The sequence below is a fragment of the Lactuca serriola genome, chromosome 9 (genome assembly GCF_051521515.1).
Source record: "Lactuca serriola cultivar US96UC23 chromosome 9, Lser_US96UC23_V15, whole genome shotgun sequence".
Taxonomy (NCBI): domain Eukaryota; kingdom Viridiplantae; phylum Streptophyta; class Magnoliopsida; order Asterales; family Asteraceae; genus Lactuca; species Lactuca serriola.
The window spans coordinates 46,434,618-46,462,327 of NC_136416.1; the positions used below are offsets into that span (position 1 = coordinate 46,434,618).

At 33.3% G+C, this 27,710-nt stretch overlaps 1 protein-coding gene across 1 annotated transcript; it reads left to right on the plus strand.

Annotated features, from left to right (window-relative positions):
• Nucleotides 1-23,003: 23,003 nt before the first annotated feature.
• LOC145072368 (trihelix transcription factor DF1-like) lies at nt 23,004-25,657 on the plus strand. Its single transcript, XM_079018781.1, has 2 exons — nt 23,004-23,402; nt 23,886-25,657. Exons 1-2 carry the CDS (start codon nt 23,128-23,130, stop codon nt 25,315-25,317), a joined length of 1,707 nt encoding a protein of 568 aa, XP_078874907.1. The 5' UTR covers nt 23,004-23,127; the 3' UTR covers nt 25,318-25,657.
• Nucleotides 25,658-27,710: the final 2,053 nt, after the last annotated feature.

A 27,710-nucleotide genomic window follows, 5' to 3' on the forward strand; every position in this document is an offset into this window, starting at 1 on the left:
TTTGAGGATCCTAGATTATTAATCAATCAATTATGGAGTTGCGATTTGTAAATTAAATAAATGAGATTTTTGTGAAATGTGTTATGAGAATTATTTGATTTTAAATGAAAATTTCGTTTGAAAATTCACGGTGTTACACAAAGTCGTTTTTCTGGAGATAAATCAATGAGTTGGAGGTTGAAATCATTGAATACAAGTTGAACATTGGCTATGAGTGTCGAAATCAAGTCTAATTTGGATTGAATTTTGGAATTGATTGGGAATGCATTCTTGATGACGAAATCTATTTGATTCGGTGGTATGTAATTGAAACGAAAGTTCGATAGTCGACGACTTATTACAAACAAATGACGAAATTTGTTTTTTTTTTTTTTTTTTAATTTCGAAGGGTGTTATTTTGGGAGTAAACATTAGTATGTCGCGATTTGAGATTGATATGTTGAGGTTAATGGTTGGTTGATGATTCATGAATGAAAAGCGAAGGTCGATAGATAGGTTTACGATGATATCGATTTTGGAGTCAACAACCTTTATTAACGAATTCTTTGAGATTGGAATCGAAGATTGAAGTCAATGGACGAACAAATGGTGATTTTGGTAAGGTGAGTGTATCATCGATGATGAATGTTTGGGTTAATATCAATGCTTAGATAAGTCAACGTCGAAGGATTAGAGTTAGGAGTCTGATGCTCTTGATTTCGAAGGCTTCACAGTTGGAATAGATGTCGATGGTTATTGACTAAACAGCGAAGGTTTTAAAATCGGATGGGTTTGGCTATTGCTTGAGTACTTAATTTCGAAGGTTTGGAATCGAGATTTTGATGTTGACAGATTAGTTTGCGCTTGTTAATGGCTTTGATGTCGATAGTTATAGGACGTGATATTGAAGGTTTTGATGACAAAGTTCGAGATAAGTGGACACTCGACACTCGACACTCCACACTCGACGGGATGAGTGGAATCGAGTATCGATGTTCGAAGATTTGGAGATTGAAGTTTCGAAGGTCACTACTTGGCAACGAAATAATATTCGTGACTGGAACAATTAGAATGGGAAGAAGATATAAAACTTTCGAAGTTGGTCCTTAATGTTTCGAAGACATGGCAGTTTAAACCCATTTTGAAATAAAGACCTGATTTCAACAGTTTGGGAGAAGAGTAACAGTATTTTCATTTCAAGCCCTTGCACTTTAGTCGAAATTTACAATTTATACCCATATTCGACATTGGGGTATAATTTCGACATTTTGAAGAATTATGAAGAAGTTTCATGTTCAGTCCTTGCAGTTAATGCGAACTGACGCTTTCTATCCAGTTTCGTAAATGGGGGAGTCTTTTGCATTTTTGGCTGTTTTGGGCGCACCGGGTCACTACAGAATTTTGAAATTGACAATTTCTACCTAAATCTGTAAAAAAATTTCAAAGGCGGTCCGTGAACGAATTTGAAAATTGAAGATTTTTTGGATTTTCCGAATTGAAGCAAAATGTTTATGCCATGCGTTAAGGGGGAGTTTTGGATAGAAAAATAATGAATTGAGCACTTTCTCATTCCGTTTTTGGTTTTATAATCATTTTTCGCTTATAAAAAGTGGGAGAAATTTAGATATTGAAATTGAAACACTATTGAATTTTTCATATTGCGGGGACTTGAAGACCGAAGTGACCTCGAGTATTTGAAGTTTATGAAATGATTCGATTGGAGATTCGGAAGTGATTTCGGTTCATGATGGGTTTGGGTTTATTGAAGATTTTTGGGTGTGCATAAATGCTCAAATTTTGGGTAATTTTTTGGAGATTCGGATACTCCTAATTACTCTTTGATGCTCGGTTTGTATGGTCTCACATTCTAGAACCCGGATCGAAAAGCCATTGAAGAATTAAAGATTTGAAGTTCATCTCTACATGTGTTACGTTTGAGGCTCGGTTCATGAATTTTCTTGATTTTGGAAGTTTTGAAGCGGGTCATCCATTCCTAACTTTGAGGGGGAGAATGATGGGTACAAAGTTATCCATGTATGACTTTGTAAATGGTTTGACTTTTGTACACCTACTTGTATGTGGTAAAGTAGCCTTGTGACATAAGAGATATAGATAGATAGATAGATAGATAGATAGATAGATAGATAGATAGAGAAAGAGAGAGACAGAGAGAGAGAGAGAGAGAGAAAGATGTAAACAACTCTATATAAGGTGGGTTGGTACCACTTGTAGATGTGTGCTTGGGAGATGTAACATTGAGAGTGTTAGTGTGAGCTATTTATTTGTCTAGATCTAGCTTATACTTTTTTGTAACACCTTTCATGATCGAATTCATCTCTTAAACACCCAAATCACCATGTTCTTTGTGTGTTCTTTAATTCCGCATACCAAATCAAATGCTCATAATTCACATCAATTTGGTTGTTGGAAGTAATTTTGTGGAAATGGATGTTGGAAAAGAGGTTTGTGTTGAATTGGTGAGCTTTGTAACATATTCATAAATCCACGAATGGATGAATCGAAATGTGGGTATTGTCGAGGTGTTGTGTTTAACGTGTACATACGGAAGTTTGGTGTGTTTGGAGAGTTTGCATGGATTTTTCTCCAGAGTTTGATAAAAATGAAAAAGAATAAATTATAGAGAGTATAGAAAAAAAGTGGTTTTAGTGTGAAATTATGTATGATAGTTGTTAATATTTATAGGTAAAATTGAAATTTAAACAAAAAAAGAAAAAATAAAGAAAAAAACTAAGGTCTAACGGTCAAGAGACTGTTGTCTCGTCTCTCCCCTCTATAAAACCATGTGGCTGGAGTAACTCCACACCTTATGAAGGCGTTGTTCATGCGTCCAGTTATCTCTTCTCTCTCCTATGTAAAAACTATGTCGCTGGAGCAACTCTACACCACCTCTACGCCATATGGGGAGGTGTCCGCTTGGACGCTATGTCATCCCTAACCGCTTGTTTGGAATGTTTATCTAAAATATTAAATTTATTTATAAATGAAATGAATTAAAGTGAAAAGAAACATCATATTTGTCATATATCTCTACGTACACCTCTATCTAGTACACATATCCACGACTTAAGATAATACACTTGATGAATTCAAGAGTTGTGTAACATGATGGTTCAAGATTTCTCTAACATGATGGAACACGATTAAAAAAATCATATTTATTTATTATTATAATCATAATTAATAATGAATCACAAATAATTCAGGTGATAAATATGCATACATATATCATATAAAAACTTGTGATGATGTTTTTAAATGCTTATGTTTTTATACAAACATTTTACGAATTATTTAACATCGTAAAACCACATTCTTTAAATCGCTCGGCGCATGGCCCTCATTATCAACCAATTGAATGGAAAAGCAATCAGTAATCAGTCATTAGGCTAAACTAAACATAAATATTGACCTCGGTGTGAAGTGTCACCATGTCTTGTTGCCTAACTGACAATCCATGTGTTGGTTATCACAATACCACAACATTTAGAACGACCCATTCCAAATGAAAACAAAGGGAGTGATCCCATCACCATGAGTTCATGTATAGCATACTCTGATCCAGTACATAACGTCGCATAAGTTAAGCAACATACTTGTCAATTGTCATTTACATCTTGTCTTAAATCTATACCTTGGAGTATAGAACAATGTGCCCATTTTTTCAACTAAATAATTATATCAGTCTTACTTTTAAACAAAATTATGGTTTCAATAACATATATTATAAAAATCAATAGAAAATAGTAATATTGTAAGTTTGATATGTATCTAGTGTGACAATATATACTACTTAAACTAAACTTTCAAAATAGTTGATCAATTAACCTCTTTAGTTATTTTCCATAGTAAGCCCTTGTCTTTTTCGTTTAAAACGAATTTTCAATTTCATCACTAAGTGTGGAGGGAGTTAATCTCTCACATCCATCTCAACCCACTCCGGATCAATTTTGTGTAACCTCTTAATTTTATCTCTTTCATCCACAACACGTGAAAATTCATTTCTCCCTTCCCACACAATTTTTTATTTAAAATAATGACAAAACAAATTTAAAAAGATACAAAACTATATCAAAAAATATACAAAACTAAATAAAAACACACAAAACAATATATATTACAAGTAGCCAATGCATTGTCTTTAAGGTGTGGAAAGGGTTAGAAAACCTGTTGAAGCATTGATTTATATGGTACCACAAATGAGATAATGGTGTTCCATATGGTACCGCAAGTACCTCCTAAAAAACCTCAAATTGCAGCCAACTCCATCCATCCTAGCCAAATAGCATATTCATTTATCATGATATATAATTTACATGGTTGTCTCGTCACACCTCTCATTTTTTTGCTACCTCTACATCACGTCACTCCCCTCATTATTCCCTCACTTTCCTTTCACATAGAAAACGGTCAGCTCTCACCCCCAACCAGGAAATATGTTGTAGGCACTTATACCATATAAGTGGAAAAAACAAAGAAAATGAGAGAGAGAGAGAGAGAGATAGAGAGAGAGAGGTCAGGTGAATAGGTGATTTGGAAACTTGATATGGTGGTACCATTTTTGCATTGAAATTTAGGTGTGGGTGGTGTTCACCATAGTGTCAGTCAGTGACGGAGTCAGGGTCAAAGTAAAGGGGTATCCCAGATTTTTTTCGGGTGCTCTAAATTTTTTTCTGGGGTACTTGGGTTTCCCGGGTTCGGTTTTGGTTTTAAACCGAAATCATAATTGAATCCTTAGCTAACCTCAAGTCTTGTTATATAAACATGAAGTTGAAGTATCTTTTGATACTTGAATGGATGTAGGAATCAAAGTAGATATCAAATGAAGTATGAGGATATCAGGTTAATATAATAGACGAAAATGTCTGAAATTATATGTGTTTGGCGATGTAGGATAGAATAGTTGCGAAAATAAAAATAAAAGATAAACAAAGAACAAGGAGGGAGATTTTATCCTTAGACCTCTACTTAAATATGTTAGCGCCTTATTATCCAACAGACAATATGTTTGTTTGTGTTTACATGTGAAGGAATATATATATATATATATATATATATATATATATATATATATATATATATATATATATATACACACACTATATAAAACGAAATTTTCCTAGAAAAATTACACTACCGGAAATTTTTTAAGGGGTATCCCGGGCTACCCCGGGCACTACATTGGATCCACCCATGGTGTCAGTCCACTTCATCTCACTGAATTGCACATTGTTTCTACACCACTCAACCTAAACGTACAAGGAGTATTCTTTTTTGTTTTCCATTTTTTTGGCACTTGCAATCAAAGTTATTCATATAGTCATCGATAAAGAAAAATATTTATTTTATAGCCATCCTTTGTTTTAATTATTCCATGAATAAGAGTTTGAATTCAACTATTCTACAATAAATCGGTATAAGTGTTGGTGATTTATATTACCAAGGTTATTTAAGTGTAATGAATTAATTTGTTGACCAAAATCAATCTCTATGAACATTAAACAACTAAGGGTGGTGTTGCGTGCACACTTGTTTGAGTTTGTTCAAGATTTAAAGTACATTGTCATTAGTGGTGAAACCTCTAAACCGACGGGGGTCGGAGGCCAGCTCCCCTGGTAGCGGGGTCCATGGTGGCAACCCCTGACCCGGGGGGGGGGGGGGGGGGAGGGGGGGTTCTAAGGGGCAGAGCCCCTGCATGATGTAATATTGCTTTGCAGAAAATGTTTAGAAATCTGAAATTGAGGAAAATAATATCATTGGACCTTTTTTTTGGATCGTGTTGTTGTTAAGTTTTCTTGGACTAATATCCATCTCTTTTACAAAAGATACATTTAAAATCTTGATTTTTGTTATTCAGATTTAACCAAAAACCAAACCATTTAAAACGTAAATCGATTAAACTGATGCTTATTTGATTTGGTTTTAATTAATATTTTAGAAGTCAAAAAACTAATTATACTGAACAAAATTGAGGTAATTGACCCAGTTTTGATTCTTATCCTAAAACCCGTTTTTGTGACAATTTTGTGGTGGTTAATTGATGGTTGTAAATTGTTTTGTGACAGTTTTTTATGTCAGTTTTTAGACAAGGAATAATACCCATTTTTTGTCCTAATTATGGTACAACCAAGAACATAATATTTCACCATCCTCTTTGTTCGAAACCACATAATTTTATCCAATTGAACTTTCGATTTATATCATCGAAATACTTCAATATGAAAGTATTTCACGAGTTTCATTGGAGTCCAAGTAATCGATTTCCCATACTTCTAACAATAAGGGCCTAAGGAGGGGAATTTTTTATCCAATATTATGATAAATTGAATTATTGGCTTCTGTTTATAAGATTTTCGATTGGAAGGGGTGAAATCTACAATTGGATGGTAATTAAGTTCTATTTCACATAGAGTTTTTGATCAATATTACAACAAGTATCTTTAATTTAAAGAACCATAGTTTTTATTTTGGCGGCACGTCTTTGGAAGAAATTTTGGAATCTAAATCATCTAAGGTAAGTTAATTCATATTGTGTTAATGACCTTTCTTTGCTTCGAGTTTGTTAATTTCTTGTGGGGTCCTTCTACGAAGAAAATTTGTTTCGATGTGGAGTTTCTAAGTACGCACGCCAAGTAGGGGTGATGAAAAAACCGAAACCGAATCAACCGATTGAATAGAATTAGGTTCGGTTTATTCAGCTGACCTTATTTAGTTTCCGGTTCTATTTTTTGTTTAAGAAATTCTCCAAAACCTTATTTGGTTCGATTTTTGGTTTCAAATTTTGATTTTGGTTTAACCGATTAAAACGAAGAATGATATATATGTTTTTTTTTAATTTTAGTATTTTTTTTAATATTTATTCCATAATAATCTCATATGGTACCTACTTTATCTCTCATTCATGTTTATTTTACAAAAATGTTTAATAATAAGTCTACACTTTTAGTTGACATTGTTTTGTTGTTTTAGGCTTCTTTTAGGCTTCTTTGATCTTCAAATACTCATTGTTGATTAGCCATTATTTAATTATAACTCTTCTAAACCGGTGGAATGTTAAGCCACCAAGCAAATTACATCAAGTTGCTTGTAAATAAAACATAACATAATGGTAAAAATGGGATCGAATATATGGGGAAATGATTGTATTCAATTACCAATACAATCCAAATGAACAATTGAAATAAAACTAAACAACTAAAATTAAACTAGGGGGTTATGATTTGTTTGAAGACTAAAAGACTTGGAGAATTTAAAATGCTTCAAATTAAGCAAGATGGTGAGATGCTCAAATATTAGAAAGAATTGGTCAAGTAAGGCAATTCACCACCATGAATACTTGTTTGTTTATCATTAGGATTCAATATGTAAGCTTATCATTCAACCCAAATTAGTTTTAGCAATCATGAAGCATGATATAACAAAATTCCTGAAAGGTAGTATGGAGGTTGGGGAAACGCACGACACACCTTCTTAATCAAAATCAAGGATCCGATTGAAGTAATTGATCTCAAGAAAATTGATTAGCCTTAAGAATGAACGAATTCTCAATTCGAAGAGGATATCAATGTTTACACATCCATAAAGGAGTCATGATCCATAAGCTAGAGATGATCTACCATTATAAAGCTCTTGTTCTAAGCAAATTCAGTGATTCCTTACTAAATTAAAGAAAAAGACTAACAATTGTTCATCAAGTACGAAGCTCATGATCAAAATATTAATTAAGCATAAGAATTAAGAACTAAGAATCATAAATATAAGATAATTGATAACCAAATATGAATCTTTCAAAACTCACAAATATCCAAGGGTTTTAGCCCAAATCAACCAAAATAAAGTAACTAGCCACTCATGGCAACAAGACAATGATCATAAAAGTGTTTTAACATCAAGGAATTATCAAATACTAGAATAATGAGATGATGAATGCTTCTTGCTCTCCAAAATGCCCCAAGATGCTCCAATGGTGTATTTTCGAATTAGGGGTTTCAAGACCTAATCCTTATAAGGAATTGATATCAACTCCAATGAATCAGAGTGATTGTATATTCATGTATTTATATATGAGTACAAATTACAACAACTTTCCTTATGATAATGGATAACATAAATCTAAAGTAACCACTTGTTATTTATCTCCAAATATCTCGTTTATACCCCCCTTCAAGCTGGACGGTGGTTGACTAACGCATAGCTTGGTCTTGAAATGCTCAAATAGAGGTCTTGGGAGACTCTTTGTGAAAATATCTGCCACTTGTTGAGTAGTGGGAATGAACTTGGTGTGCAACTTTCCAGATTGAACTAACTCTCTCACAAAATGGTAGTCAAGATCTATATGTTTTGCTCTTTTGTGAGAAACTGGATTTTGACTGAGAAAGAGAGCACTTTTGTTATCACAATATAGACATGGAGTCGGTTAAATAGGAATCTGTGACTTTGTGAGTAGATGTGTAATCCAGATAACCTCAGAAGCAGTGTGTGCCATCGCTCGATATTCAGACTCATAGCTGGACCTAGCAACTATTGGTTGCTTTTTAGCACTCCATGACACAATGTTGCCTCCAAGGAAAATAGAATATCCATAAGTGGAATGGCGTGTTCCTAAGCATCTCGCCCAATCTTCATCAGAGTATGCAACCAGAGGAAGAACGGAAGATTGTTTATAAGTGAGACTATAGGAGAGCGTACCCTTGAAATACCACAAGATTCTTTTAACTGCTTGAAAATGGTCTGTAGTAGGGGATTGTAAGAACTGACATACATGATTGACAGCATAAGAAAGGTTTGGGCAAGTGATAGTTAAATATTGAAGTTCTCCAACTAATGACCGATACAAAGTTGGAGCATGAAAAGCTTCACCATGAGAGAGAAGTTGGGAAGAGGTGGTGAAGGGTGTATGAACAGGTGTAGTATCAGTTAAACCTGCACATGATAAGATGTCTTTAGCATACTTAGTTTGAGTAAGAAACAAACCATCATTTTTGTAGACTACCTCTAGTCCCAAGAAGTAACCTAATTCACCCAAATCTTTGATAGCAAATTAATTATTCAATTTGATAATGAAATTAGTAATGGCAGTCTTATCATTCCCTATGAGGATGAGATCATCAACATAGACCAGGAGATATAAGGTAGTAGCACCACGATTATATAAGAATAAAGATGGATCAGCACGACTACAAAGAAAACCAATTTGTATGAGAAAGGAACTTAGTCGTTGAAACCAAGCTCTTGGGGCTTGCTTCAAGCCGTAAAGAGCTTTGTTTAACCAACAAACATGATTGGGGTAATGAGGATCAACGAATGCCGGAGGTTGCTCCACAAACACTGTCTCATTTAGGTTCCCATTTAGAAACGGATTGTTTACATCTAATTGATGTAAGGGCCAATTTTGATGAACTTCCAAAGAGAGAATAACACGTATAGTTGAGGCTTTCACAACCGGACTGAAAGTATGAGAGAAATCTAACCCCGGTACTTGAGTAAATCTTTGTGCTACTAATCGAGCTTTATACCGATCAGTGGTCCCATCAGAGTGATATTTGGTGCGGAAAACCCACTTAGACCCAACAACATTGGAAGAGCTGGACGAGGTACTAGACACTTTGTATTGTTGGAACTGAGGGCATCGAGCTCATTCTTCATTGCATGAACCCATTTGGGATGTTTGGATGCTGTTTTAAAGCCTTTGGGATCAGGATGAGTAAGAAGAACTCTGTGTAATCTGCTAGAAGAAAGTGTAGAAAGATCAGCAAATAAGCGCTTTTTAACAATAACAGCTTTACCTATAGTAATCATAGGATGACTTGGAGGTGGTTGAGGCTGAGGTGCTGGGGAAGATGGCGTCGGAGTGGGTTGTGGTGAGGCAGAATCATTATAAGATGTGTCATCAGGAGAGTTGGGAGGATCTGGTAATGTTGGTTGATGTGCAGGTACAGGATCTGGTAATGATGAATCTACTGGGCAGAGGACACATGCAGGTGGGGAGTTAGATGGTTGTGGAGACGCTAAAGGGAAGCAATCATCTGTATGTGAGGAAGGCACGGTAGTATTGGCTTCTTCAAATGTTGAAAAAAGAATAGAAGCTTGATCAACAGTCGCAACTTGACCTGTGAAGGGAAATGAGGTTTCATCAAACTTGGCATGTCTTATTGTGTAGATATTGGAGTTTGACAAATCAAGACATCTATAAACTTTATATGAAGTGTTGTACCCAATAAAGACACAATGGGTGCTTCATGGTGAAAGTTTATGTTGTGCATAATTTCTCAAATAAGGGAACACCGGGCAGCCAAACGTTCGAAACATTGAGAAATTTGGAGGCAAGTTAAACAACAACTCAAATGGAGATTTGTTGTCTAAGAGAGGAGTGGGCAACCGATTGATAATGTAAACAGCTAAGACAAAGGCATCAACCCACAAAGAACCTGGAGCATTTGAATTAAACAGCATTGCAAGTCCCGTTTCAGTAATATGCCAGTGTTTTCTTTCTGCACGACCGTTTTGCTGGGGTGTGTAAGGGCAAGAAACTCGATGATGAGTGCCATTGTTAGCAAGCAAAGTAGTAACCTGATTATTCATGAATTCAGCACCACCATCTGTTTGAAAAATTTTTAGCTTGCAAGAAAATTGTGTCAGAACAAAGGTAAGAAATGTGTTGAGCACTGTTGCAAAGTCAGATTTTCTTTTTAACAGATAAAACCATGTAAAACGGGAGAAATCGTCCACAAAGACAACATAGTAAACATATTCATCAGTGGAGATAATGGGTGCAGGTCCCTAAAGGTCACAATGAACCATATCTAAAACATGCAAAGACCGTTTTTCATTAACATCAAATGGGAGTTTATGGCTTTTAGAAAGCTCACAAGAAGAACAAATACTAGGCTTGGGCAGAATAAAAGTAACAAATAAATGCCCAAGTTTATTTAACAAAGAAATAGTGGAAAACAACACATGACCCAATCTATTGTGCCAGAGCTCATAAGATCCACGAAGTCTGCTCAGACTTAGTTGAGAAACCAAAGCTTTATGACCTTGCTCCAGCACATACAAGCCATCTTCAACCCTGCCCTTGGCTAGCACCTCCTTTTTTGACGCTTCTGGATAGTGAAGGTATGATCGGAAAATAAAACATCAACTACTGAGTCTTCTGTTAATTTACTAATGGAAACAAGGTTCTTAGTAAGATTAGGGACAACAAGAACATCAGATAAATTGATGTTTTTATTAACAGAAGCGTTTCCAATGCGGGAAATATTTAAAATGTTACCGTTTCCAAATGCAACCTGATTGTTGCCTATGTATGGAACAGAGGAGGTGAGATTTGAAGCAGAGGAAGTCATGTGAGCAGAAGCACCACTGTCAACATACCAATCAGGAGCGGGAGTAATGGTGCTACATTTGGAGTGAAAGGCTTGGGCCAAATTAACATCAATTGTTGGAGCACGACTGGCATAAGTAGAGAGTTTAGGGCACTGACTGGCGTAATGACCATCTGTCCGACATAGTTGGTAGTGTGGCGGCCGATGACCACGCCCCCTGCCACCTGATCGACCACTCTGACCTCCCCTGTTGAAACCACCACGATTGGAGGAGCTAGAGGAACGAGACTGTTGAGAATTAAAGCCAACTGTGGGAGGTGAGGAACCATGAACAGACTTCAAGAAAAGTTCATGACCTTCAGCTTGAGAAAGAAGATCATGAAAATTAGGTTTGTCCTTGACAATGCGATGAGCGGTGGAGAACGTTTCGAAAGACGAGCCCAGGCCACAAAGGAAATAGTGATACTTGTCGTTGTCATCAACAGGATGACCGATGGCTATAAGTTGGTCACATAAGTATTTGAACTGGCGACCAAACTCAGCGACAGAGAGAGAGCCCTTGCGAAGAATACGAAGAGAATCACAGAGGTTCTGCATTCGTTCAACCGAATCGTGACTATAGGCCACCTCTAGGGTTGTCCAGATCTCATAGGATGTTTTGGCGCCAAGGACTTCTGCCATAGCCTCTTCAGATAAGGAGGACTGAAGGATGAGAGATGCTCATTGATCAGATTCGATCCAGAGACTGTGAGCAAGATTAGGGGTGGGTTTGTCTTCCACATTTACGCTTGCTGGAGGAATCACGATCGCACCATAAACATAATCAAACAGTTTGTGATACTTCAAAAGAGCAATGATTTGAATTTTCCACAATAGATAATTTGTGGATGACAATTTGATTGTCAACATATGAAGAATCGTGTTTAGGGAAAGAGAGGCATCCGAAGAAGTTAAAGCCATGAGGAAGAGGTAGGGCCGACTATAATTGTAGAGAGAGAAAGGTTGATACCATATAAGGAATTGATATCAACTCCAATGAATCAGAGTGATTGTATATTCATGTATTTATATATGAGTACAAATTACAACAACTTTCTCTATGATAATGGATAACATAAATCTAAAGTAACCACTTGCTATTTATCTCCATATATCTCGTTTATAATCCCCAAAGTAAATGATGAGCCAAATGACTAAAATGGCCCCGGGAAGGCAGTTGCATGGGTAGGCACACATAGTTGCGTTGGTGGAGACCTCATCCACGCACAAGATGCTAAATTCTCATTGTTTGATTCCTCAATTCCCATAGATTCTATTGGTCCCCTTCATACCTCACATCATTCAAATATGGACCAATAATCTCCTTGCACCCAAATGGATAGTCCAAACCCATTTTCATGAATCCATGACCCATCCAAGTCTTCAACACATTAAGCCCAAACACTCCAAAATGGATCTAGTAAAGCCCAATAGATATTGAAAAGTCCACAAAGCCCACCAAGTCAACAACAAAATAATTTGCAACTGCAACGAGGCTCCAAAAACTTGCAAAACACCTTAAGCAAAAGAGAAAGCACCCACTACAATCCAAGATAAAGAAATGATGAAATATGAAATGTAGAAATAACAAAAAGACTAATAATGCTAAATAAAGAGTAACGATTTGTACACAACATTTTTTAGTCATACACAACAATTTATACATTATATAGTTGTATAGTTTATTTTATTGCGTCATATGACCATGTATATCTTGTTGCCGTTGTTTTTAGATGTTTGTAAAAAAAAGTAATCATCATAAAGAAAGTATTTTTATTTAACTTTTCTTTTTAGTTTTTCTTTTGGTTAATTGAGTTTGTAAAATAAACAAGGAAAAGATTATTATTGGACTTTTTTTTGTATGTTGTCGTTGTTAAGTTTTCTTGGACTTATATCTATGTCTTTCACAAAAGATACATTTAAAATGTTGATCGTTGTTATTTGAATTTAACCAATAACCAAACCATTTAAATCGGAAATCGATTAAATTTATTTTGTTTGATTTTAATTATTATTTAGATGTAAAAAACTAATTAAACTAAACCAAATAAACTGATTAACTAGACTGAATCACGCCCCTAACGCTAAGTGTCCAATAAAAGTTCTTAAAGAGGTCCGATTAACATTCTTGAGATTTAAGAACATGTGAAGGAATTTGAGTCCAAGTCTATCTCCTAATTATTAGCATTAGAAGGCGAAAACACGCGCGTTGCGCAAAAATAATACTATGGTAATTAAAATTATGATACATATATGGTATTAGAAATATTTATATCATTATTATTAATTTATAGTTAACAATTTTTTTATACTAATCATTTCATGAAATTCTTTCTTACTAATATTTAGTTATTATTTATATATTATTAATGTCAACCATCACTTCCTAGCAATCATTTTGATTATTTTGGATGTTAGTTTTATTGATAAATTATAACACCACAATAAAGATAAGTTTCAAGCAGAAATTAGAAAATTAAGAAACAATATTAAAATGACAAACAAAAGAATAAATTTTAATAATAGAAACAAGTTTCAATTAGAAATTAGAGAATTAAGAAACAATATTAAAATAACAAACAAAAGCATAAACTCTTATAATAAAAAACAATATGTAAAAAACAAAAGAAGTATAACATGAAGAAAGAAAATAGAAAGAAATACATAATAATAATTTATTTGACGAAAATTCATATCAAACACCCATATTATTAGGGATGAGCATTTGGATCAGGAAATCTGCCGGAACCGGTACCGGAACCCAAACCGGATAGAACTGATCGGGTCGGGACATGGACGATATTCTTGTGGATTTTTGGAAACGGGAACCGGTAGGAACCGGCAAAAACTGGAACCGTATGTTGCTATTTCTTGAGGACCGGTTCCAATATTGAAGACATGACAAGAACCGGTACGGTAAAACTGGAATCGGTAGAACCGATGGTCCGATTTGGTTCTTATTTTCCACCAAGTCCGGTTCCCGGACCGGTACCGGATCGGGTCGGTTCTAGCCGGGACGGTTTCGATGCTCATCCCTACATATTATTGCTCAAATTCTATCTCATGAAGTAGAAATTTTTGTCTTCTTAGCTTATTTTCCCCAATCTTAATCTTAAAATCCTAACAATAATCTAAATCCATAAACTATATACATACTCTATATCAACCAATTAATATACCATAAGTTACAAAAACTCTTGGGTTATAATAGTTAATTAGTTAGTAAAAAGTATTATTATTAAAATATTATTTAATATAATTATAAAAACTCTTTGATTACAATCATTATTAGAAGGGAATTGAAGAGTCATTGGAGTTTCAAATGAACGAGAATCAAATATTTTGGCCTCTATTGTAACATTTATATAGATTAGAATTATTTGTTTCTTTTCCTTAGACTCAACCATTCTTTTTCCAAGGTTGCAAGTGCACTTACCGTAAGTGCATGTTGATGTTGGTGATTCCGAATTAATTTCATCTCAGATGCTTTTTAGCTTCTTGAAGTAGGCATAAACATATGTTTCTTCTTGCCTTGAGTTTTTAAAGGATCGTCTTAACTCATATGATTGTGGGACACATTCCTTCCCAAATATTTCTTCAAGGTCACTCCAGATTTCTCGTGTGGTATTGGCATATTTTATGTTATTTCAGATATCCTTTTACGTGGCTATAGTAAGCCACCCCTTTTTGATGGCATTGCTTCATTTCCATGCCTTGAATTATGGAGTAGTTTTTAGTGGTTTTTGGTTCCATCATTAAAGCTTGCCCGATTTTTAGCGAGGAGGAAGTCTTTCATATCACTTGGCCAATTAACATAGCTATTATCGGTGAGACAATCATTGATGTGTATCCGTTGAAGGTAGTCATTAGTGTATATGTAGAACGATGAGGTTAGATCCGAAGAGGGGTTGGTCTCGGAGTCGGAACCACTGGGCATTGATCCTTTCGTCATTGTCATTTAACAGGTTTTAAACTTCCTACTCTAATACCATGTAGAAATCAGAAAATAGAGAAGAACAAAGGCTAAAAAGGTTTATGGTTTTGTTATTTCTTGAATGATTTTGAACTAGATACCTGATAAAGGTATTTATACAAAATTGAAAAGAATATAAACTATATCTTAGTCACCAAGGAAGACTTGGAAACGTATAAGGAAAAGAAACAAATAACTCTAATAATGTTAATAATTAGGAGATAGAATTGGACTCAAATTCCTTCAACATGGGGTTGGTCGTCATTTTAAAGATATCGTTTAGATAGCGAAATCATTCAATTGAGAGGTGTTCCGTTTAATTTTTTTGTGGGTATCTCGATCAAAAAAGTTGTATTTGTTTTGTTCTTGAGAAATGATATCTTTGATTTGATCTAATGGGTGAAGTGAAGGTGAGTGGGTGTTGGATTAGTCGAGGTTTTCATAAGGTTTGATTGATCAAGAAATAGGCATTGAAGAACAAAGCTACTAGGCCAAAAGAGTGCAAAATTTTAGTTGTTTGTGGAAAAAGGTTGCAACAATGTTGGTATAGACTCTACTCGTTTGATCATTTAAGTACTTATTCGGTATAAAGTAGTGTCTACTACATGGTCTCTTATAGTTGATGGTAGGACATTTGTTTTCTTTTCCTTCAGTTGGTTCTATTAGAGAATTGATGTCTTGGGTGAATACGGTGAGGGTTAATGCTTTGCAATGTGCTTATCTTGATGTTGGTTTTTGACAGTTATGTGGGTGCTTTGGAATTTCAAGAATTCGATGCTTTTTGGAACACAATGGCAACATGAAGACTATTTTTCTTATAAAATTATTTCTCATTCATAGTCTTAGCTTGTGTATAGTAATTGTTAGATATGTTTTTCTAACTCGTTGCTAGTTTATAAAAAATAGTGAAGAACATGAGTAAAAAATGGTCAATTCAAGAGCTAAAATATAGGTTGAATTTAAGCTGAATCAACTTGTACCGACCATCTTGAAATTGACCGAATGAGATTGAAAGTGATCAAGTTAGTTTGGGTTGAAGCTAACTTGCTGAAAAAAAATGTCAATATGGGTTAGAGTTGATTTATTTTAACTCGTGGAGTCAGTTTTAGGTCTAAAACTTATTGTATTGGATTAACCAATTAGCTCAAGCTAACCAAATCGGTTGGACTGACATAATATACTTTAACGGTTTTGTAAATGTTGAAATTATCATTTTGCTATTCTTATACGTCGGGGGATTGTTGTTGGCTTACATACATATGTAATACCATATTTGTGTTCCCTCTTAAGGTTTGCAAGCCACTTACTTTACATATGATAATTTATACATAGATTGAGAGGGTGTTTGGCTAAGCTTAAAAACGAGCTTTTTAACTTATTATCGGTTCCACATCGGTATAAGTTAAAATGAGTGTTTGGGTAAACTGCTTTTTTTAAAACATTTTATAGTGGTGTGAAACAAGAGATAAATCATTTTTTGATAAGTTACTAATCTCTAACTTATCAAAACTTCTTATAACTTATAGTTGTCCAACATCTCTACGAAACATTTTTTTGGTCATTTTGCCAAACACTAAAAAGGGGAAATCAACTTATAGCGTTTTGACACTGAATAAGCTAATCCAAACACTTTTAAAAAAAAACCCCATTTTGATACCGTTATAAACTAATAAGCTATAAGTTAAAAAGTGTTATCATTTTAAATAAGCTTAGCCAAACACCCTCTCATTTTGAAGTGACATATATTTGGATCAAGGTTGTAATAAACGTTCGACGTTAGCTAGTCGGTGGACTGGTGTTAAGGGATTAATCGGTTAGGCGGAGATTAATTAGGGGATTAATTGGGGGCAGTTAATTGCTAACTCGTTAAATTTTCAAAAATTAAATACGACTAATATCATAACAATGTTCGTAAATACCACTAATATCTTAATAAAATAGGTTAATATGATTAATACAATATCAATTACTCCTCAAATGGTTTCTATTGAGACATAACTTCTTCAAAGTATTAAATATTCATCATTTTCTACTATTTCAGTCACTTTGTAGGCAAGAATTAATGGTTAGGCACCCTCTAATCGGTCGGGTAGTGCCTAGGGATTAATCGGAGCTTAATCGGGACCTAGTCGGGATTTTTACAACACTGATTTGGATTATACTACTATTAATTTCATGATATATATATATATATATATATATATATATATATATATATATATATATATAGGATCAAAATGTATTTGTACTTAGTGCTGAAATACCATTACATAGAATGATGATCGGACAAAAATAATAACAAACACGACAAGGTCGATGATTTAATTGAGATCTAGTAAAGAACTCGTGGCTACACCGCTTTTTGGATAATATGGAAAAAAATCGGCAAATTTTAAAATATATGTGCTGAAAGTGTAAATCGCCACAAATAGAGTAGAAAGTCGACATCGCCTAAAAATAGATGTAAAAAATATACAACAACCAAAAGAAGGGACACTGGTGGAGAAATCCAAAAATGTTGTGGCAATAGTGTGAAAGTTGACAAAGTTGGGAAAATATGATGACAAAAGTCTAAAGGAGGTTTTTTGTGTTTTTTTTATACCGAAATGTAAAAGTTTTGACTGTAATGACGAAAAATACCAAAGTTACTAAAGATTTATGGCAAAAACCTAAAAGCACAAAAACTTATTATTATTATTATTATTATTATTATTATTATTATTATTATTATTATTATTATTATTATTATTACTATATATATATATATATATATATATATATATATATATATATATATATATGGTGAGGTTCAATAGAGAACCATAATTAGCCAATGAACCAATCTTTTTTTCAACTTTTAGAACTTATATATATATATATATATATATATATATATATATATATATATAAACTAAAAATACAGAAATTCATAACTTTTTATCCTTTTTCCAATGATATCAAATTCGAAAAAAATTTCATCAAATTCACAATGTGAATCGTTGAAAATTCACAATGTGAATCTAAATTCACACGGTGAATCCGGAAAATATATCTTAACATTCATAATGTTATGTTATGAATTTAGATATTTTTAGTTTTTTTTTTTCCGATAAAGAATAAACTCTAAAACTTGAAAAAAAAAATTGGTTCATTGGAGAATCAGTAATTATGGTTCTCTATTAAACTTGTCCTTATATATATATATATATATATATATATATATATAGAGAGAGAGAGAGAGAGAGAGAGTTAAGTTCAAATGTTTTCACTATCTATTGTGTGTCCGTATGATTGATTATGGACCAATCATTTTAGTTATTTTAAGAAAGTAATTAATGCATATTAAATGCTGAAGATGTAATTAATACCTATTATATCTTCAACATGTAATATGCATTAATTATTTTCTTATAATAATTAAAATGATTGGTCCAGAATCAGTCATACGGGCACACAATAGATAATGAAAACAAAATAACCTAACCATATATATATATATATATATATATATATATATATATATATATATATATATATATATATATATATATATATATATATATATATATATATATATATATATATATATCACCAACATGACTTCTTTAATCAAGCCATGCCATCTTATCAAGTCAAACATAGACGTATTTATATGACTTGTGATATTAAGATATTTCTCTAGTAAGTTTAAAATGAAACGAAACCTTGATATTTTACTTGAAACCAAATATTATTGTCGTTAGTAATCGGCACTTATGTCGTTTTCGAATTCATTTTAAACCAACACAAGTTGCACGTAAACAAAAACCCATACGCAATTACATTTGTATCTCCCATTCCAAACATGATTAACTTAGGATGGTAAGATTATGGTCAGCTAGTATTCTTTCTAAACCCATTTATTCTTTACACAATACTACTTTATATACTTAAAATAATCAGTTTTAGAATATTATTATTTTTCTTTCATAAAAGATCACATATCATTAGATTTTTATTCCGGAATCAAAATCTCTAATCATGTGATACTGATTTAATAAACAAAAACAAATAAAAAACATGTGATTTATAAAAATTGAGGAATAATTAAATGTTAAAAAGGATAAAAGATAAATAAGACCCCAAAAGTAGTAATAAAAGTTGAAAGGAATTAAGTGGCGGTGGAGATGGAATTGAGTGCATCACAAACAACAACCCAATTAAAGGGGAATCTTTAATTCCACATGGAGATGAAGAGGATACCTCAAAGAATCATTATTCATTCACTCTACTCACTAACTTATTAATTACCACTCATTATTTTATTAGTTTTATATATTTGAATTTTGTAGTAATAAAATATATTGTGATTATGTTAAGAAAGGTTAATATATTTTGGTTGATGAGTGAATGGTATTTTAAATATTTAAAAGTTAGGGTAAGATGGTGAGCCGGTGAAATACAAAAGATGCCGAAAAGCAAAGCTGACCTACGTGGGCCGGCTTTTAACTATACTTAGCTGGACATACAAAACCAACTTATTATTATCTCCAACATCCATCCATATGCTTTTGTACCCATTTTCTTTATATCTTTTATATGAGTATTTATTTATTTAATTCGTATTTCAGTCAAATTTATTTAAATTAAGAGTCCAAAACAAAAATTTGTCCATATGGCTTGCGGGTTTTTGGATTCAAGTTAAAAAGTTTTAAACTTCCATCATAAATCCGAAGATGAGAATTTATTTTATGAATTTGATTATTGTTAAAATTGAAAAGACTATTATACAACTTTAATTTGTTTTTATATATTTTTAACATTTATTTAGTATTTTAATAATTATAAAATAAAAATGGATCTCTATCTCTATCTCATGTTAAACAAGTGAATCATATCATCAATATAGTCAAAGTTGCATGGTAAAAGATGAAGGTTAATCAACTTAGTTCGGGTGTTCTTTGTGTCTTTTCATTATAAGTATTTTTTTTAACTTTAATTTTTGAAAATAAAGTGGGTGTTCAAAATTTAAGATCTCTATAATCAAAACTAAAATGATGGAATCAAAAATTCAAAATGAAGATGTCGGAGATGTAGATGAAAAAAAAAAAAACGAAAACCGTTAAATATTATGATTTTTGAACCATTGAACATCATCAATTTGAATAAGATGAAGATGTTATAGAAGATTAGGGTTCGATCTTCGTATCAAGAGACCAACTAGATTTGATATTTCTTGTATTTTAATTCGACAATCACCATTTCCATCAGACTCTTTTCTTATCAATGTTATGATTGATTTGATCAACTAATGTAAGTCAAATTGCTTGAGTTATTCCTTTTTCTGACCACAAATGTAAATGTGTATTCATTTGCGTCTTCATTTTCATCCTCCAATTTACCAATGGCTTCATCATTCATGTCCTCCAAAACTACATAAATCTTTTTCTATTTCTTTCCAACCATTAAATACATCACTAATGTTAGAAAACAAGACTTAGGTCATTTACTTGTGAATTTCTTGATCTGTAAACCTGTATTAGTTTTTGAAGGCTTTCATTTTTACATGTATGGTTAAAGACGGAGTTAATTCACTATATCACTTATGATTAGATACTTGATATAAAGATGATAACTTACAAGCTTGAATCTTATGCAAAGATTTGAAGAATGAAGTGAAGAACAATTATCACTTCAACCACTTGTTAAACTCTAATATTTTTTTGAATTGGCTAGTCTAATCTATTCCAAATCTGACACCTAAATTCATCAACGTTCACAACAAAATTTAAACCCTCGATCTCACAAAAAGAGAACAACGCTTAATACCACTTGATTAAAAGGCCTTTGGTAAACTCCAACATTTTAATCATCATATATTTTGTATATTTCAATCCTTGAATTTAATAATATTTCATTATATACACTACTATTACGATAAAGATCATGATGATTATTTAAGAGGTTAACCCAATGTTTTAAAAACCGGTTTTTTAGTTGAACCGGTATGGTGACTAGTTTCTAGTTCAACCGATTTAACCGGTTCGACCGCCGAGTGAATCAGTTTCTATATATTTTCATGTTTTTTCTATTTCCCTACACATACATACATATAGAAATTATGAATTTGATGCTTACAAGTTCAAACATTAAAAATACACATAAAAATAAGTTGTAAATGAATCCAAATACTACATATAACCATAAGTTTTAGTATTTTACATCAATCCATATACGTCAAAAAGAAAATAAAATATAATACTGAAACGAAATATAGTTTTTGATGAATACAAACACATCAAATGAATTTATAACATTTATCATATGTTTTTATTTAGAAAAAACTAAATAAATTTGAAAAAAATCACCAAAGTTTATTATGTAAATGGTTCTTTTTCATGTGTTTTTATTCGGTTTAACCAGTTTATTTTGACCGGTTCAACCAGTTTTTTCTAAAAACCAACCGGTTCAATCCGGTTCAGACATCAATGTAAAACCGGTGATACTTGAACCGCTTCCTCTCCCGGTTCCCGATCCAACCGGCCGGTTCAAACCAGTTTTTAAAACATCGTGTTAACCATCAACTATATCACTAAAACAAAGTATTTTTGCTTATGAAAATAAATCGTCATTTTTTGCTCTTCAACCTCGCTATATTTTTGTCATTACATTTTATTTATAGTGTAAAATAAAGTATATACTCGATGGGTGGCGGACACATAAAAAATTATTACTGGTTGCATAATTATTTTAAAGGTTGTGCTATTAAAAAAACTTATTTTCTACGATAGTTCTCATTACAAATAAAATGTTTACGACATATTTACATTGAATTTACATTTATTAGGACTTTGTTATGAATTTCGAATGAATTCGTGATATATTTTTGACAAATTTTGATGAATATATATTAAATTTTACATTTAATGGTAAATTTTGAAAAATCATCCATATCACCTTAATACACCATATAGGTTTTCCATTGTATATATTTCAACCTAATTCTATTTTAGCAGTCTATAAATAAAGAAATGAATTGCAACACTCTAAATTTGAAGTGTACATTATATAACCTCTCACACACTTTATTTTTAAAGTGTAAAATAACATTTTAAATAGAGTTGGAGATGAACCATTTTAAATTCTATTTCAAACTTCAAATATAAAATGTAAAAATAAAATATGATTAAAGATGTTATTTCAAACGAACTCTTTAAATATAAAAATAATTTTTATAGTAAAAAAGAATATTATCCAAACTTGCTAACTTTTACAACTTGAAATGACTTTTTTCGAATTTGAAAAGGAAAACAATTAAAAAGCTAAATGCAAACAATTATTATAGTTATAAAGAAAAACATCCATCCACACTTGCCTACTTTTACAACATGTAATGTCTTTTTTATGCTTTTTTTAATCAAAACAATTAAAAGTGATCAAATGTAAATAATTCTTATAAAAGAAACATGATTTATACGGCATGAAAATGATAACAAAAATAACACCAAAAGATTCCCCACACCCAAAATAATTTCTTTTTTTCTTTTATTCATTTTTAATTACTTACTCGTTTTTCTTTTTCTTTTTTCGAATTTCCAGATAACAAAAAACCACGTAATATTATTTTTTTATTACGAAGGGATCCCATCGAAATAAATTCACAGGCACATCATAAAACCCTCAACAATTCACTATTCACTATTTCCTTTTTCATTTTTAATTTTTATTATCCTTTTCTTTAAGCCCTAGTAATTGTCTTCCTTCCAATACATTGCTTCTTCTTCTTCTTCTTCTCCTTCCTGAGGAGGAAAGGTGATGTTGCAGGGACCTCCGGGATTAATTGGAAACTCCGGCGATGTCGCCACTCCGGCACAGCCGCCACAACAACCAGTACAAGCTCATGGAAGTGTTGCAGTTGAATTAGGCGGTGGATTTAGCGAAGAAGAAACTGGAGGAAGAATCGAAGGTGAACGGAGTGGAAACGGATGGCCGAGGAAGGAAACATTGGCGTTGATTGAAATCCGGTCGAAAATGGATTTCGCTTTTCGTGATGCGAGTGCCAAAGGTCCATTATGGGATGAAGTTTCAAGGTAAAATCAATTATTCAATCCTTCAATCTTGTTTTACTCTCGATTCGAGGTGAATTTGTTCATATTCTGGACTGAAAACCAGATCTGTGAATTGAATTTGAATATCTCCTTCAAACATTAAATTAATCATCCAGTTGATTGATTTGAATTCCGTTCTCAGCATTTCGTGCAAGTAATTTGGGAATGAAGAAATGGCTGACGAAAAACGTGAATTGAATTTGAATTCCGTTTGAATTTTGTCTTCGTGTTTTCAGATTTTTCAATTATTGTTTTTTTTTTTTTTACTTGTTCAAATTTGAAACGATGACCAGATCCAAACAGGAAACTTTCTCTTTCCCAATGCACTCCGACTCCGCCCAAATTTAGTCGATTCTTGTTTTACTCAGTGACGTTAATTCTCAAGGTTTATTTTATGCAAATAACAATCAGAATTCAGACGCCATGTTTGTTTTATCGATATTTATCAAGCTTTTACTTTGTCAGAAAACTTGGAGAGCTCGGGTATCATCGAAGTGGGAAGAAATGCAAGGAGAAATTCGAAAACGTCTACAAATATCACAAGAGAACCAAAGAAGGTCGCACCTCCAAAGCCGACGGAAAAACCTATCGATTCTTCGATCAATTAGAGGCTCTCGAAGCAAATACACAAAGACCACCGGCCGGAATGACAACTACCACCACCGCTCAACATCCATTCTCACAGCCGTCTGTTGTAATTCCTTTCAACGTCACTGGATCTCATTCTCATCAGACAAACGTCAGTCCTATCTCCGTTGCAGCACCAGCGATGGTTAATCACGGCGGTACCGGTGCCAGTGCAGGTGCCTTTCCGTTCTCGTCTTCGAACACCACGTCTTCATCTACTTCTTCCGACGAGGAGCCGCCGGAACTCAGGAGGAAGAGGAAGAGGAAGTGGAAGGATTTTTTTGGGAGGTTGATGACGGAAGTTATTCATAAACAAGAGGAGCTGCAGATGAAATTCCTTGATCAGATCGAGAGACGAGAACGAGACCGGATGGCCAGAGAAGAAGCTTGGAGAATAGAAGAGATGGCGAAAATGAACCGGGAGCATGAGCTTCTGGTGCAGGAGAGATCCATCGCCGCCGCTAAAGACGCCGCCGTCATCACGTTCTTACAGAAGATAACCGAACAAAACTCGAACAATCCCGTCACTCAAATCTCACAGCAGCCACCGCCACAGCCACAAAAGCAGCAGAATCTACAACCTCTACAGACACCACCACCACCACCACCACAAACACCAACGCCACCACCAGCGCAGCAACAACATCAAGTTCAGCCGCCGGTATTACCGGCGGCACCAGTGGTGAAGAATCTAGAAAACGGTGGCGGAGGGAATTCGAATATTATCCTAGCGCCAAGCCCATCGAGATGGCCAAAAACAGAAGTGTACGCACTGATCAAACTCCGGACAACTCTGGACATGAAGTATCAAGACAGCGGACCAAAAGGTCCTTTATGGGAGGAGATATCCGCCGGAATGATAAAGCTCGGGTATAACAGGAATGCAAAAAGGTGCAAAGAAAAATGGGAGAATATCAACAAGTACTACAAGAAGGTGAAGGAAAGCAGCAAGAAAAGACCCGAAGACTCTAAAACATGTCCATACTTTCACCAGCTCGATGCTATTTATAGGGAAAGAGCCAACAACAGTAGCCACAGTAGTCTCAGGTTACCGGAAACCACCCAGATGGAACCGATTATGGCAGAACCAGAGCAGCAATGGCCACTTCCGGCGGCGGTCGTTCAGCAACAACAGCCTACGATTCACCAGAATAACGAAGATGATTATGACGATGAAGATGAAGACGACGAAGACGAAGGCGGCGATTACGAGATTGCACCCAACAATAACTCATCGTCAGTAGCTACAGTGACGATGGCGGAAACATAATACTATGAGAGAGAGAGAGAGAGAGAGAGAGAGAGAGAGAGAGAGAGATTTGTTCTTTATTCAATCAGAAAGTGCAGCGGGAAGAAAGGGGATGGGGGCAAAAGAGACGTGGGTCAGGATTCAGGAGTTGAGTTGCAGAAGACAGAAGTTGTTCCATGGATAAACGGGTCGGGTTTCCTGTCGTGACATGGGTTTGAGGTGTAACTTTGTAAGTTTTTTAGAGTATAGTATATTGTTGTTTTACTTTACGATTTAATTATTATTTGCAAAAAAAAGAATAATTTAATTATATAAAGAGGAGGATGTTGGAGGAAATAAAGAAACTGGTTTATTAGACTAATTGGTAATGTATTTTGTTTTGCAGAGTAGGTTACAGAAATGGTTTATACTTTTATACGTCGTTTATTTAAGAGAAATTATCATAAAAACCATTAGGTTTTCAAGATTTTATCTTAAAAACAACTCTTTTATTTTTATTTTTCTCTTAAAAATCATGCAAGTTTCTATAAAAAAATTCATAAAATCATTTTATTAAGCTTTTTAATATTTTAAGATTTATTTTGTGAATACAATGTAATTGTTGACAATGGAGCAAAGTTTCTTGACCTCTACCGAAGACAATGATAGACCTGTCAATGGTACGGATTTTGACCTTGATTCGCTCTAAACCCGTAAGAATTTTACGGATTTAAGTTTTGTTTTTGTATTCGTTTATCCGTTTACGATCCATACATATTTACATTTTTATTAAATGGGTTAGGTATGGATTATTGCCAATTCGTTCCACTTATAAAAATATAACATGTCCTCTCTCTCTCTCTCTCTCTCTCTCTCTCTCTCTATATATATATATATATATATATATATATATATATATATATATATATATATATATATATATATATATATATATAACTGGATGTCTAAATAAAAAGTAATTCATATGGTATTGGATTTTAAATATTAAGTAATCTACATCTTGTTTAAGTAGACATTTTTTTTTCTGAGAAATATTATTATGCTGCACACATTAAATTGTGAAATTTTAACATTGTAAAAGGGTTGGGTTGATGAGCCGGGTATTCTTTGATTAGCTGGATACAAGTATGTATTCGATTATTCAAAACCCTGAGAGTTATTGAAGTGGGGTGGATCATGTTTTTAAATTTATTAAAGGGTTTGGATCAACGGTGATTCGCTTCCAATCCATCTCACTGACAGGTCTAGATGGTGAATCAAGTTTAGATTAAAACTAAAACTAATTTGAAAATTTTGGACATTTTACTTAGAAATTTTTTCTTAAAAAATAACATAATTTTTGAAATTCTGGTTGGTTTAGTTTTTTTTATATATGAAACAAAACCAAGGAATTTATTTGTCAAAAACGAAAATGTTGGTTTTTTAAAACGGGTTGGTTTTTTAATTTTCAAATATTGAGTTTCTTTTGTTTGATTTTTATTTTTATTTACTTTTTGCAATTTTAGTTTTTGGTACGGTATTGTTTTTTTTTTTTTTTGAAACCATATTAACCACAAATTAGTTTAATATGAACTAGAAAATATTTTCTGGCGTTGCTGGGGTCAGAAGGTATTGCTTTGTAAAGTAAAGTAGCATGTTGAATTGCATTGAGATAACTTAGTAAAGGAAGATAAACATTGTCATCTAATTACATAAGTAAAGAAATCTAAATCATTATTTCTTGCAATAAATGAGGAAAATAAAGAAATGGTCTCACAAATTGAACTTTATTGTCATGTATGGCCGCGGCCGGAAAACCAATCCGGAAAATATAAACCGTTATTTTTTGTCTGTTAATGTGAGGATAATTTGGTCTTTTAAGGTATTACGGACTGAATTTGTGACGACATGTAAATCATATGAACAATTTATGTAATTTTGGCGGTGGTGGTGGTGGTGATGATGACAGCTGGTGGGTGACTTTATGGTATTGGGTGAGTATTTTCTAATAAATAAAACATTTATTTAAAACCGAAAAGAGAAATATAAATTAATAAAAAAAATCGGATTAGGAGTAAAAATGTGATTTTGGTTTCCATCGTTGTCGTCAATGTGTTAAATCCGGTAAACCACAGGAACCAATCGTGTAATTTTGTCTAGACAAAATTGCAAGAATGGTCCATGTGGTATGTCAAAACTAGCAACTTTGGTCCAAAATGGGTTTGGCTCGCAAGGATGGTCCAATAGTTTCGTTTTGTTGCGAGTTTAGTGTAACGTCCCAAAATTCAAGACTAAAAATTTCTTTTAATAAAACATTACTTAAAGCAAATTCATCAATCCGAAACATAATCAGAGTATTAATTTCCAGAACACATGTTCATTATCAGAGTAAATCATTCTCAGGTTGTCTAATCTTTGGTGTGTGTCATGCGATC

Bases quoted from the DNA above. Each gene is read 5' to 3' on its own strand.
- LOC145072368 (XM_079018781.1), top strand. From the start codon at position 23,128: ATGTTGCAGGGACCTCCGGGATTAATTGGAAACTCCGGCGATGTCGCC. The intron at 23,403-23,885 runs GTAAAATCAATT...TTACTTTGTCAG, and splicing joins TTATGGGATGAAGTTTCAAG to AAAACTTGGAGAGCTCGGGT.